General features: G+C 41.2%; 1 protein-coding gene across 4 annotated transcripts in view; it reads right to left on the bottom strand.

Annotated features, from left to right (window-relative positions):
- Positions 1-14,503, bottom strand: part of WDR7 (WD repeat domain 7) — a 292,206-nt gene that overhangs the window by 266,919 nt on the left and 10,784 nt on the right. For all 4 annotated transcript variants that reach the window (XM_053664157.1, XM_037151997.2, XM_037151995.2 and 1 more), the window contains exons 2-4: positions 10,614-10,693; positions 6,419-6,590; positions 1,143-1,249 (exon numbers count right to left, since the gene is read on the bottom strand). In XM_053664157.1, the coding sequence (XP_053520132.1) occupies positions 1,143-1,249; positions 6,419-6,577 (266 nt within the window). In that variant the 5' untranslated portion in view covers positions 6,578-6,590; positions 10,614-10,693. The remainder of the gene's footprint in view (positions 1-1,142; positions 1,250-6,418; positions 6,591-10,613; positions 10,694-14,503) is intronic.

Here is a 14,503-nt window from a genome sequence, read left to right as displayed (position 1 = left end):
TGATTCGGATAGTGGTTGCTCCCTCAACCTCAATCTCAAGGTTAGGATAATAACAAAGCAGAGCAGAACCCCAAGTGACATGGTGGGGCGGGAGAGAGGCAAGAGACAAAAACAAGAAATAAACTACTAATTTATAGCACTGGAATGGTTATCAACAGAACTATAAAACTTAGCACTGCAAAAAACAAATAAAGTTAAAATTCTAAGCCTTTTCAAATTAAATATAGTATTCCAGTTTTGATTCTGTGTTTATTGCAGAAGTTTTATTAAATGCATAGGCAGAAAAGCTTACATGTCAAATTAAAAACCCAATATTCAAAAGCAGAAATGCCAATGTCTTCCTTCTCTTAAAAAAAAACAACTTAAATGCCCTTTTCTATATCTCACATGGCATGAAACGATTTTTTTCAAAAAAAGCTCAGTCTATTTAGACTATGTATTTCTAACGTGAGTCATACTTGAATTGACCAAAAAGTACTATGTTTTTACCTGATGCTGACTCTTCTTCCAAATAGTCATACAAGGTTCTTTTCAAATTCATAAAGTTATGGGGAGGGTGGAGGACACAACTTAGATAATTACCTTCCAGTTCCCCAACTCTCTTCAATGACATATTGTGAACATGTACAATTTTCTAAGCACCAAAAAAGGTTTTAAACTTCTGTACACTCTGTATCCATTGTCCACTGTCCAACAATCTCTCTCCAAAAGGAAGTTGCATTCCGAGCTTTAGGAATACATGTGGCTACACTCGTGTATTAGTATACATCAATACAGCTACATGATCTTTTGTGTGGCTGCACCTCCCAATCTGATGCTAGTGCAGCATCATCAGGTTTTAAAAACTGTTAGAGATGCCCGTCAACTCAACAGCAACACCAGGATAATGCTCAACTTCAGCTTTCATGGTATTCTGAGTTTCCCAAAAGCAAGGTAAAGACATAATACATTATAGTAAAAGTATTATAAAAGTCATTAATAAAGATGAAATGCACATTTCTAAAACCACATTTCCAAGTATCTTTGAGTTTAAACAACTCAAGAATTTAGTTAAGATACGAAAGAAGTACTTCCCTGCTCACTGCTGCACTGGGACTCCCTGCAGTGAAGACTGACGACTCAGGGGAGAAGAAAACACTTACCCACTAGCGGACGCGCTCACAATATACTGTTTGTCACCAGAAGCGCATGCTCTAGACAAGCAGGTGATTGAAGCCGTGTGACCAAACAACAGTGCTCGGGGGTTAACCTAGAAACACACACATCCATGGTATGAGAACCAAATTTTAAAAAATTAATCTTTTTTAGGGATCCAGTTAAATATTCACGTGAATATAAAGATATAGATTTGAGAAGAATTGCTCGGAATACCAAAACACTAAGAAGAACGGGACAGTGACTGCCACCTATTTACTGCTCCCAGTCTCCCTGCCCGGTGGTTCTGACACTGCAGCTGGAACACCGAGAGGGGACATTACTTGTCCAGCATCAAAACCAGAGTGATGGAGACGGGGTTCACACCAGGGCAGCAGGTCTTAAGCTCTAAGCTGGAGTATACTGGGAAATCAGGTTCAGAGTGTGAATTAGCACGTAAAATAATTTAACCTCACTTATTTTTTAAATAATAGATTCTTTGATCTAAAAGCACATTTGAAGTGTCTAGATTGACATCGCCAAATACAAAAAAAAAAAAATAGAGTACAGAAATCCTCCCAAATGCTGATACCAACATTAACTGTCAGGAACTAAGAATGACCTTCACAGGATAATGATTTAGTGACATAATACCTTACAGAAAGAATTGCCCAAAGTCATGCAACTACACAGAATATCCACTATTCTAAAGCAGTCTGACAATACGCTCCCAGATTTATCCACTTTGTACCAAACTACATGTTATTACTTCAGGGCCTTATGCTATTTGGGGAATGTATTTTTTAATTGAATATTTAATACATACAAATAATATAACATGTAAGATATAAAGACTGTATTGAATAGCCACATATTGCAAGATCTAGTGAAAAAGAACATGGCAAATACCTTTAAAGCCTCTTTGTAGCACCAAAGGTGTCCATCTGGCAAACAATTTATCCTAACTTAATAGGAAAACTAAATTATTCAGAATTAAATATTGCACTGGAAGAGTACTGAGATTGTATGTGACAGCTGAAGACATTTTCCAAATCAAATTCATCTCAGCCATCCTTTGCAGTTATAATTAAGAGAAAAATGTAATCATTACTTAGGGTTAGAACAGGCCCACAGCGTTTTCTCACATCCAACCCTGCCTCTCTACAAAGACTCAGTGTTCTTTCACTGCAAGGAAAGCTCTTCATCAATTCTTTAATTTCTCTCAAGAAAAGTCAAATTTACCAACAGTTAATTTTATATCTTATGTATATGGCTTTGCTTGGAACTACTGTTTTCAGCCATAATAGGGAAACTAGAAACTGGACTTTACTTCCACCAGAATCTAGAAAATGGACAAAAATACTTGGGTAAGGCTAAAAAATCAGATGGTCATCTCAACAGAGGCAACAAAAGCATTTGACAAAATTCAATATCCTTTCATGATTAAAAACTCTATCAAGGGTGCGCACCCTGCGGCCCACAGGCCACACGTGGCTCAGGACGGCTATGAATGTGGCCCGACACTAAATCGTAAATTTACCTAAAACACAACAAGTTTTCTTTGTGTGATTACACGTCACAATGCATTTACAGTGTGCCCCAGGACAACTCTTCTTCTTCCAGGGTGGACCAGAGACGCCAAAAGGTGGGACACTCTTACTAGGTACAGAAGGACTGCACCTCAACGGAGGCCATCCATGACAAGGCTGCCATTCTACTCAACCATGAAAAAGCTAAAAGCCTTTCCTGTGAGATCAGGAACATGATGACAAGGATGTTTATTCTTGCCACTTTTATTCAATATTATTGTAACTCCTAGACCAAGTGATTAGTCAAGAAAAAAAATAAAAGGCATCTGAATTGAAAAGAAAGAAGTAAAACTGTCACTGTTTGAACATGACATGATCTTATATAAAGAAAATTCTAAAGGCTTCACCAAAAGACTGGAAAAACCAATCAACAAACTCAAGTAAGTTGAAGGATACAAAATAAGCATACAAAAATCAGTTGTGTTCCTACACGCTGACAACAAAATATCTGAAAGAGAATTAAGAAGGCAATCACATTTGCAATGGCATAAAAATATAAAATAAAATACTTATGAAAAAAATTTAACTAGGGAGGTGAAAGACCTGTGTAGAAAAAAATTGTAAAACAATCATGAAAGAAATGGGAGAAGACAAGTGGAAAAATATTGTACATTCTTGGGTTGGAAGAATTAATATTGTTAAAATGGCCATACTACCCAAAGCCATCTATACATTCAATGCAATCCTATCAAAATTCCAATGGCATTTTTCACAGAAATAAAAAACAATTCCTAAATCATATGGACCCTCCAAAAATTCAAGAGATTCTGGAGTCAATTCGAGAGATTCCAGCCCTGGCTGGTGTAGTTCAGTAGATTGAGCACAAGCCTGCAAACCAAACAACCATGGTTCGATTCCCAGTCAGGGTACATGCCTGGGTTGCAGGCCAGTTCCCAGCAGGGGACACAGGAGAGGCAACCATACATTGATGTTTCTCTCCCTCTCTCCTTCCCTTCTCCTCTAAAGATAGATAAATAAAATCTTAAAAACAAAAAAGACAAAGGATTCCAAAGAGCCAAAGCAATTTTAAGAAAGAAGAACAATGTTGGAGACCTCACACTTCCTGATTTCAAACTCTATTATAAAGCTCTCGTAATCCAAAGAGCATGGCACTGGCATAAACACAGACACACTGACCAATGGAAAAGATTGACTGCGATACAGAGACAACCATCCCCAAATACATCAATGCCTAGTATCAGTGCTAAATCACAATTATAATCACAGTTATAAAATCAAGAGTTATAGAGGGAATAAGCATTAATATTATTAATCAGAAGAAAAAAGTAAATATATGGCATGGTATTACATTTATACCTCTTATTTATATTTCACCATATTCCATAAAAATGTATGTCATAGTCATTAACTAAACATTTTCACATACCATCAGTACACAGAAGTATCACAAAATAATCTAGTCAACTGATGCACAAAAACTGTCCATCTTCAACGACCACACAGCTCCAAGTGACAGATATCAAGTTATCAGTGGCAATACAAGGTATTGCAATAAAAAGATGTGATGTGTCAGTTCTTAAGTAAGAGTAAACAGTAGCACCAGCGCTCCAATCTGGGCCTTGAGGCTAGCTGGTTCCGCGCTGGCCGTCATTCAGCACTCTTCTTTTTTAATCCCCTTTACCTGTCTTTTTTTTTTTCCTTTCTATACTGAGATGCTATACTTAGCATTTATTAAATAAATCTTTATTATGTGCAAGCACTGTTATAGCTGCTTAATACCCATTCCTCCATAGAATCCTTAACACAACCTTTCGTGGCAGGATGTATTTCAGACGTGGCAGAAACAGACAGACAAACAAAGGAGGTGAGGCTTAGGCACACACTTGGTTTGTTGCCCGAAGTCACACAACTACATACCAGAGCAGCTAAGACTCAAGCCGTGTGCCTGCTTTCAAAGGCTAAGAACCCACCGTGACATTTACTTCTTTCCTTAATGCCATGGATGACATGGTTCTCTGCACAGGTCTGCTTCCCGATGGGAAGGGAAGCTCCAAGCGGATGGGAACCAGTCTCATAGATATTCAGCAACTGCACTGGCAGTGAAGCTTTACAAATTTTGCATATAAACGACAGTATGTCTACCAACAGGTTTCCTCCTTTACTCTTAGCATCTCTCTAGGTACCCACTGAACTGCTGCTCCTGCAGTTTCTCTATGACATTGTATTGCCACCTGCTCGGCCACAGAGCCCTTTTCACCTGTAAATGGAGACCAAGATACAGATGGCAAAAGTTCTAGCTACAGTTCTGAATCCTTCCCTAGCAAAAGAAGAAGAGAAGATATCATGACCTTTAAAGAAGGCATTTTGTGCCTTCCTTCTGAATGTTACATTTCTTTTTACTGGCCTTTAATAGTTGGCATAAATAGTTGCTAAAAAGTACAATACTTAAGAAGACCCTCCATATATATCAAAAGACAATACCCGAGCCACCTTTTATTTAGCCTTCCTTCCCCCTGGATAAATAGCCCAATTCCTTTAGCGTCTGTCAAGAGAGATATTTCTCTCCTAGCTGCCTCCCCCTGCACTTCTAACACCTGCCTCGGTCACTTTTATCCCTCCTAAATAAACATAATGTTCTAGTGAAATCCATGCAGTAAAAGAATTGTTTCTAAAATCTTACAAGTTAAATCTTAACTGCTTATAATCACTCCAGTAAAACATGGTATTATTTTTTTTCCTGTCTGGTGTGCCTCAGTGGATTGAATACCAGCCCTGCTAACCAAAGGATCACTGGTTCTGTTCCCAGTTAAGGCACACGCCTGGGTTGCGGGCCAGGTCCTTATTGGGGGTGTGTGAGAGGCAACTGATGTATGTATCTCTAGCTGTTTCTCTCCCTCACTTTTTCTACCTTCCTTCTCTCTCTAAAAGTAAATAAATAAAATCTTTTTTAAAAGGGTGTTATTTTTTTCTCCTCACTGTGTGGCTGATTCATATTTAGTTTGCTATCACTTCTGAAAGCATATCACATTCTACAATACTCTAACTACTTTGCAACTTATAAATCTAGCTAGCCTTTACGTGTTACCCAAATGCACGGATCGTTTGTCCAGTTGGCAATTTCACACTAGCTGTATACCTAAGAGCAATGGAGACATGTCCACACAAAAACTCATACAGAAATGTTCACAGCAGCATTACCCAATATGGCCAAAGGAGAAACCATCCAAATATCTACCAACTGAGAAAAAGACAAATAAATGCGGTACACCCATACAAATGGAATATATCTGGCATTTAAAAGAAATGAAATATTGATACATGCTACAACAGGAATAAACCTAGAAAATACTATGCTAAATGAAAAAAAGCTACTCACACACACACACAAAAAACCATGTATTACATAATTCCATTTATATGAAATGCCCAGAATAGGCGAACCCGTAAGGATAAAAACCAGATTAGCCCTGGCTGGTATGGATCAGTGGATTGGGCACCGGCCCGTAAACCAAAGGGTGGCTGGTTCGATTCCCAGTCAGGGAATATGCCTGCATTGTGGGTCGGGTCCCCAGTTGGGGGGGGGGGGTGAGAGGCAACTGATCTATTTATCTAAAAGAGAAGGATGTTTCTCTCCTTCTCTTTTTCCTTCCCTTCCCCCTCTCTCTAAAAATAAATAAATAAATAAATAAAATCCTTAAAAAATAAAAAGCGCAGGAGACATTTCAAATACTCACTTCCAATTCTGCTGAAAGATCCCAGAGACATATCTGGCCGTCGTGGCATCCGGTTACGACCGTGGTCCCGTCGTCTGTTAAGAGCACCGCTGAGATGCAATGTGTGGGTGCCCTGCGGCCCCAGAGAACGATGGGCAGAACAAGGCTGTTTCCTGCCATTGTGTTTTGAAACCTGGAAACATTATCAGAGTAATGCCAAATATCACACATGCATATGACACATTTTTATTATGAAACCAACTTAAACTCCCAAAGCCTAAGAATTCTAAACATTCTTCTAAACATTTTGTATATACATATATTTTATATACAAAAAAGTATGTAAAAATCTCATTTCTATATATGTAAAATGCAATTAAAATCTAACTGACCCTCCCGACGAACCATGCAGGAAGTACCACTGTCGCTCCTCTTCCTCAATAAAGACACTGAGTCATGAACAGGGAAGGAGCGGAGCTTCCGTCGGAACCCAGCAGCCTGACTCTGCCATGCTGCCCGCGACAAGCGGGGTCTCCAGATCTTTCTATGTCTCCAAACCAGTAACAAACATCAAGGCCAAGAAACACTCTGTGTTGTTTCACAGTTCTAAACATTAAAAAGTATGTGTTCAATGGGAAACTCATTCAACCGTATTTATTACCAACCTATTATGTCTCAAGGTCATGAGGGCCTTTTATGAACGTTGAGAGAAAAAGGATTTCTCTTTCAACTCCTTTCTGCATAATAAAAATTTAGTTCTAGTATAAATACCTAAATACAAGCTCAGAGACGGTAGAGGGAAACGAAGATTGGAACAATCAACAAGGCTCCACAGAAAGCAGAGCGCTGCCAAGTCTTGTGAGACCCGCAGAGGCATGGGGGCGGGGGTCACCTCTAACAGGCCTGACCATGGTCAGGCCAAAGAAACATCACAGTGGTGATCTTTTTCCACCCAAGATTTTTAAGTGGCAATAACAACACGTGCATAACGATGGACTCTCTAGAATGCTGAGACTGTCCTAAGATACTTTCAGTAACACTCATAGGACAGACACTTTCGTAAAAGAAACTAGTTTGATAGCCATGGTCTAAATGCTAGATGCTTTTAGCAAACGTCTTTTCTTTAAGGTACTACCTGTACTTATTAAACAAAACATGAAAGCTAAGATCTCTTTTAAAAAAGAATAGTCACTAGAAAATTAGGCAAGTAAAAAAATTATGAAGACAGTGGAATGTTTACTAAAAACATATATATATTGCATCTTTTATTTTTTTGTTAAATACATGGCCTTCATTCATTTTTTCTTCCAAAATTATCTTTTTGCTCTAAGTAAAAAGTATACATTTTTAATAAAATCCAAGTTTAGTTCCTATTAATAAAACCCTGTCTGTATCATGTCCACCATTTCATAAACGACCCTGATGCTCACCACTATTTCCACATCTCTGTTTGGTACCAGAAAATGGAACAACGCACTGAAGCAACTCTAACAAACTTGGTACGGCATGTTCCTGGCTGAGTAACACATCTAACAATGATCTTCTCAAACTGAGAAACTGGAAGGAGCTCCAGTCTCCATGGTGACAGCACCCAAAGAAGATGCCTCTCAATTAAACAAGCTCACAGCACGAAGCTGACATGGCGAGATCTGGAGAGAACACTGCTTCTCCAGATACCTGAGGACTCCCATTCGGGGCCTACTGCCCGGCGTAAAGAGAATGCACACACGAAGCCTCGGGACTAAGGAACGTGTGTGCTCTGGACAGATGGGCCCGCCTGCTGGAACACTCAGGAGCATTCTGGAATTCGAGTGACAGGGAGACTCGAGAAAACCTGGGAGAACAGTGCATTGCCCTTACGACAAGCGACAATAATCATCCATAGCATGATAAAGGCATAGCTTATGTCATTAAAAAACCCAGCTTCTCAAGTAGCTAAAATAATCACAAAGATTTCGGAAAAAACTAATCCGCGCATCCTCACAAAAATTCAAGAACTGACAGTCAGTCGACCAGAACCTGAGAGTTGTCATTAAGGGCAATTAAGGATCTTCATTAGGGATTGGATTCGTTTTCTAGAGATGCTGTGCCTACAAACTGAGTGGCTTACACAACAGAATTTGTGTCTCACAGTTCTTGAGGCTCGCAGTCCAACACAAGGTGTGAACGGGTGGGGAGGGCCAGCTCCCCCCGGGGGCTGTGGAAGGAAGGGCCTGTTCCGGGCCGCTCTCCACGGCTTGCAGGTCACCTTCCCGTCGCCCGGCGTTCTCCCCGTGTGCATGTCTGTCTCCCGCTTTCCCTTTCTATGAGGACATCAGTCATATTGGATCAGGACCCACCTGGTGACCACATTGTAACTTGACTACTTTTCTCAAGACTTAAAAAACCTTACATTCTGAGGTATGAACTTCAGCATATGGATTTTAGGGGAAAACAATTCAACCCATAACCTTTAAAAGGAATATATCCTTTTAAAAGAACATAACCTAAAATTCGCTAATTATCCAAGAAGCAATTTCCCCTAAAAACTGATGGTAAAGAAATTCGCTCCATCTTTCCCAGGGGATCACAGTTAACTGTTTATCTGAGAAATAAGGTAAGAAGTTCTGTGTCACCAAAGTAAGGAGTCACCACCTTATGTTGTGTGTGTGTGTTTGTCTGTGTGTGTTTGAAGGGTGGGTGAGAGGGCCAGAATCCAAAGTTCACTGCAGTAGTTCTAAAGAAATTAGACTGTACAAACTAACCTGTCTTGACTCTGAAATACACACACACACACACACACACACACACACACACCCTGTGCTAATTTTTGGCTGATCTACAAGAACAAAAAAAGCTCTACACAGGAAGTGCCTGTTCAGTGAAACATTTAAAAGGTAACAATCAGAAATGAAGCTGCGGTGGGAATCACAACCAGTAGCTGATATTCATACACTTTACCCCTGGGATTGGGGTAGTTTTAGTGAAATACAGAAGAAACAGAAACAACTTCTACATAAATAATAATCTATCAAAAGGGCATGGTGACCAACCGGAAGATGGTATTGAAAGACACAGGGGAGTAAGGTTTCAGATCTTGGCTAGGGAGGGGGAACAGAGTCTTATTTACGGACTCATGTGCAGAAATGGATTTGTGGCCTCGGAACACGCTTGCTGTTAACAGGGTATTAAATCAGGGTCGGGGGCAGACTGTGGGGAGAGGGGTTTGGGGGAGTGTCTGAAGGTTGAAGGCAGAGAAAACTGTCCAGGACACTGGGGCACTGGCCCTGAGGTCTCTCCCCGGACACGGGTACATCCTTGCTAAAATGCTGCATTAGTTAAAAACAATAGGAGGGCTCGGCCTTCCTAAATACTCCTCTAACTTCAGACTCAGTGTTTTGCTGCACAGGAAAAATAAACTCCCTAGTTGTGTAAGGCCACAATTTTCGAGTTTTGTTACATGTAAATGTACACTATTCCTACCTGCATGTGCAAATACACTACACACCCAAAGTGTGTGAGAAAAATATATACCGCCTAGGGGAAGTGGTAAGAACAAGAAATTACAGTAAAGGAAAAAGCTTAAGGCCCCTACAAGCAGCAGGGGGAGCCTCGCTGGGGCGAGAGGAGAACAGGGAAACAAATACCGGGACCCTCCCGTGCCCAGGCCCCTTCGCACATTGGCAGAAGGTAATTAAAATGCACCCTTAGTCGGCCAACACGGGGAAGGTTCATTTGCCTTAGATAGTTTAGGTGGGTCACTGTATAATGTGTATATATTTCAATTTTATACAAGCCCAGTATAAAAGCCAGTTCTGCCTAGATTATAAGAGATTTTTTTTATAAAAGCCAGTTCTGCCTAGATTATAAGAGAATTCAAGAAAGGTACACCCCAAAGAAACACAGTGATACCTCCTTCCAGCATAGAAATGTGCTAGTTCTTATTGTCAAGATTGCTTTGATATTCTAGGTCCTCTTAATCTCTGTACAAATTTAAAAACCAGCTTGCAAACTTCTGCAGAAAAGCTGCTGTGGCCATGGCTAGAGCTGCATCAAACTCACACATCAGTTCGGAGAGCGCTGACTTCTCGGGTTCTGACGCAACTCTACTGGTGCTCAAGTGCGTTCTAAATCCAAGGTTACTTCTTAAAGGGATTTAAGGCCAACGGAGCATGTTCAGCTTTTTAACTTCAGTCAACAACAATGAAAATAATCATTGAAAGAACAGTGAACTCACAGTCGAAAGAACTGCACTCAAGTCCTGGCTCGTCTGTGCGATCTTGAACAGGTGGCCCCGCTGGGTCTCAGCCTCCCCATCTGTAAAAGATGGACAGTAACACCTCCTTTCAGAAAGCTGCCACGAAGCTTAAGAGAAACCAAACATGTAAGACAATTAGTGCAACACCTAGCACCACCTGGTAGATGCTCAGGAACCATTAATTTAAAGAAAAACACAGATCTTGCAATTTCCCATTCTGCTTCCACATCTACTGGGTTCTTCCAGCTTTGCCACTTAATAATTAATCAAGTTGGATTTCTCAGCAGGTTAATCTCTTTCATTGACTTTCTGCCACAACATAAAAGTATTACCGTATATGTTTCTCAAACATAATTCTATTATCTGCAAATGTGACAATTCAGTTCTGCACGAGTTTGTCAAAAATAACACTACAAACTCCCTTCCTGATAGTAAAATAGCTTTCAAATTAAATTCTGCTCTCATAACAACCATCATCAGTACACATTTCCCAAGTTTCCACTGTGTGCCTAAACCACGGCACGACAACGGTGTATTAAAAAAACACAAGTCAACTATCCAGTAGAGGTTACATACACGCAGACAATTACCACAGAGTGTGCTGCATTAGAAACCTCAAGACCACAAATCACAGGTAAAGACAAAAGATGAACATCCTAACTTAACTTCAATGGGTCCTGGAAGAATTCCTGGAGGAAATGGTGAGCGAAAATGAGTAAGATCTGACTTAGGAAGAGGCACACAGAATCACACGTTCTAGGGCCCAGGGGTAACAGACCTCAAGCCTTTCTGGACAGTGAAACTCTCAGGGCTGGGCTTCAGAGCAAAGGGCGGAATGACAAGAGAAGACCGGCAGGCCACCAGGTGAAGGGCTCGGCCAGCCTTGTTAAGGAACTGGGATTCAACTCACAGCAGTGGGAAACAGGTCAAGTGTTTTACTGGATAAAATCTGACCATTACCACCCAGGAGAGGAATAGGGAAAGACAGAGGGAGCAAGAAGGGAGGGGAGGAGGGAAGGTGAGAAGGTAAATGAGGCAAAGAAGAACCGAGGCACAACCTGGTCTTGGAGAAACTGTAACTCAGAAAACATTCCCCTGAAATGGCACCAGAGAATTCAACCAAAAGGGCCCCACCCCAGTGACCCCTCACCTCCCTCACCTCGATCAGTGAGCCAAGTCACCTCCAAAGCTGGTGAAATGGGGGTTTGCCTCCTGCTGGTCTGCTTTTGTTTTTCATATTTAAGCAGTTGTAGAAGAAAGGCTTTAGTGGCTGGCAGAGAAATGATATGGCTCCCTAACCTGGCCATGGAGAGAAGTTACAGCTTATCATCATCTTACAGCTTTTTATTTTGGGGAGAATTTAGATCATTAGCAACTCTCAAGACCACGCTGTAACTGACCTCGGAGCTCTGGGGCACGAACAGACCTCCTCATTCCTAATGAACAAAGCTCTTCACTCTTCCATATTTTCTTCATTGACCAGAAAACTTCATTCTCCAGTCAATCTGGCTAATCGAGCTTTCACTAGAACACATTCCTCAAGGAAAAGCAGGAGTGAAGGATTGATGGACCCAGTGGTACGCTGTCTGGGCTCAGGGGCACTTGGGGGAGGTTAGCGGGGAGGGGATGAAGATGAGATGGGCCCACAGTGTGATGGACAGTGTGTGTCCACGTTCTCCTCAGGGATAAAGGACTTACTACCCGGGCTGCCAAGAACACTGGGCTGTCAGCCCCACGAAGGACTGCCCCAGCCAAAGGGAGGGGCCTTGCCCGAGTGCCTGGTGCCTTCCTATGTAACAGCACTCATTCCACGACCAATCAATTCGGAGGATGCAAAAGCTGGGGCCCCTGATATCAAGTCAGGATGGCGCCAGCAGGGTCATTCATTCCTTCTCCAGAGCTCCCCCAGAGCCAACTGAAATCACCCTGACACATCACAGCTCACCTTCCCTTTCGAGCCGAACCCGCCCCCTGCCCCCCTCTCCCTGTGTGTGGACACCAGGAGTGCACCCCAGTAACCCTGAGTGCCCCCTCCACCTCCGAGTCTGCTCACCAGGGGCCCAAACAGTGGAAATGAGTGTTGATGCTCTCCTCAGCACAAGAGCATTCATTACATTATTTATTTTTATACATTTGCAAGTTTCCCTAATTGTTAGTGGGTACCTGAAAAGAACTCTCATGTCCATCAGTCAGGGGTTGGCAAGAAAAATGATGACAGAGCCTTACAATGGACACTGCACTACGAGATAAACAATCTCCAAACTACATACAGTGCACAGCACAGAGTTCTAGACAGTACGGTGTGTAAAACACACTCCCGTTTGGGTTTTAAATGTGTAGGTATATGTGTATCTACACATACCTATACATACATACACATTCACACACACACAACATTTAAAATAAATTCTGTAATGATACCAAATTAAAAAACAATGATGACTACTTCTGAAAAAGGTGAGGAAGAGCAGTATGAGACTGGACTAAGTGGGAATCCTAATTCTCAAGATAAATCCTGTGGTCTTAAGTTCCCTCCCCCCACCTTTAGGTATTATACTATATTTAACAAGATAGTTCAATAAATAAAGCAGTAATTACAATGGCCTTGATTCACCCAATTTTTTGTTTTAAAGATGCACATATGGCCCTGGCTGGTGTGGCTCAGTGGATTGAGCACTGGCCTGGGAACCAAAGGGTCGCCAGTTTGATTCCCAGTCAGGGCATATGCCTGGGTTGTGGGCCAGGACCCCAAAGGGAGGTGCTCAAGAGGCAGCCACACAACACATTGGTGTTTCTCTCCCTCTCTTTCTCCCTCCCTTCCCCCCTCTCTAAAAATAAATACATAAAATCTTAAAAAAAAAAAGATCCACATATGCACACGACATAAAGTTTTCAAAAAATGGTGGACTTTAACAAGAACCCATCTTTAACCCACAGTCTTCGCCAAGGCCGGCCCCTGCCTGCGTGAGCACCCGCTCCCACAGCCCAGGACCCTCTTCCTTCGGGTTCCGGTGCAGCACAGTCTCCCAGTTATCTCCTTCCCGTTCTCCAGCTTTCTCCTATCTGGGTACATGAAGGCCTAGAAAGCCCTAAGAAAAACGGAAGGGACAAGGAAGGCTCTTTCATCCCCTTTTTTGTTAGATTTGGAATATGTTTTTCATTTGATTGCTCTTTCAATAAAAAATCTTAAGATGACATTTACTTTCCCCTTTACTGTGATTCTCCCTGACCTTTTATGGTGGAAAATTTCAAATATACGAAAAGTTTAAAAAGCAGAATAACAATCACTCAGCAAATAATATCTTGTCATATTTCCCTTGTCAATATGTATTTATGTGCATATATATACACACATATGTACATATATAGTTTTTCTGAGCCAACCTACATATATGATGACGTATTTTAAATACCTCAAAAATATTCTCCTTCAAAAACACAGTGCCATCATCCCAATCACCACTGTCAATGCCAGACACTCTAAGAGCATCTAAAATCCAGTCCATATTCACATTACTGATTGTCTAAAAAATGTCTTTTATAACGTTTTTTAACCAGCAAATACAATATTCAAGTTTCATGAACCACATTTGATTTTGGCTTTGGTCCTTGGTTCTATGACAGTTACACCTCATTTTTCTTCATATTAACTTAAAAAAAAAGCAAAACCAATTGTTCATAGCATGGTCCGAATTTAAATTTGGCTTGTTTTTTTGTGGTGTCATAAACCTTGTTCCCCTCTCTCTCGTTTTTCCTATGAACCGGAACTTAGATCTCAAGGTATCATTTGGTTCAAGGGAAACATTCTGGCAAGACTGTTCCGTAGGAGATGCTGCGTGTGCACTTCACACTGCAACTCTACACGTGAA

The sequence above is a fragment of the Artibeus jamaicensis genome, unplaced genomic scaffold (genome assembly GCF_021234435.1).
Source record: "Artibeus jamaicensis isolate MK-2021 breed Jamaican fruit bat unplaced genomic scaffold, CSHL_Jam_final contig_354, whole genome shotgun sequence".
In the NCBI taxonomy this organism is placed as follows: domain Eukaryota; kingdom Metazoa; phylum Chordata; class Mammalia; order Chiroptera; family Phyllostomidae; genus Artibeus; species Artibeus jamaicensis.
The sequence above is the reverse complement of the archived record's forward strand: the minus strand, read 5'-3'. Positions and strand labels throughout refer to the sequence as shown.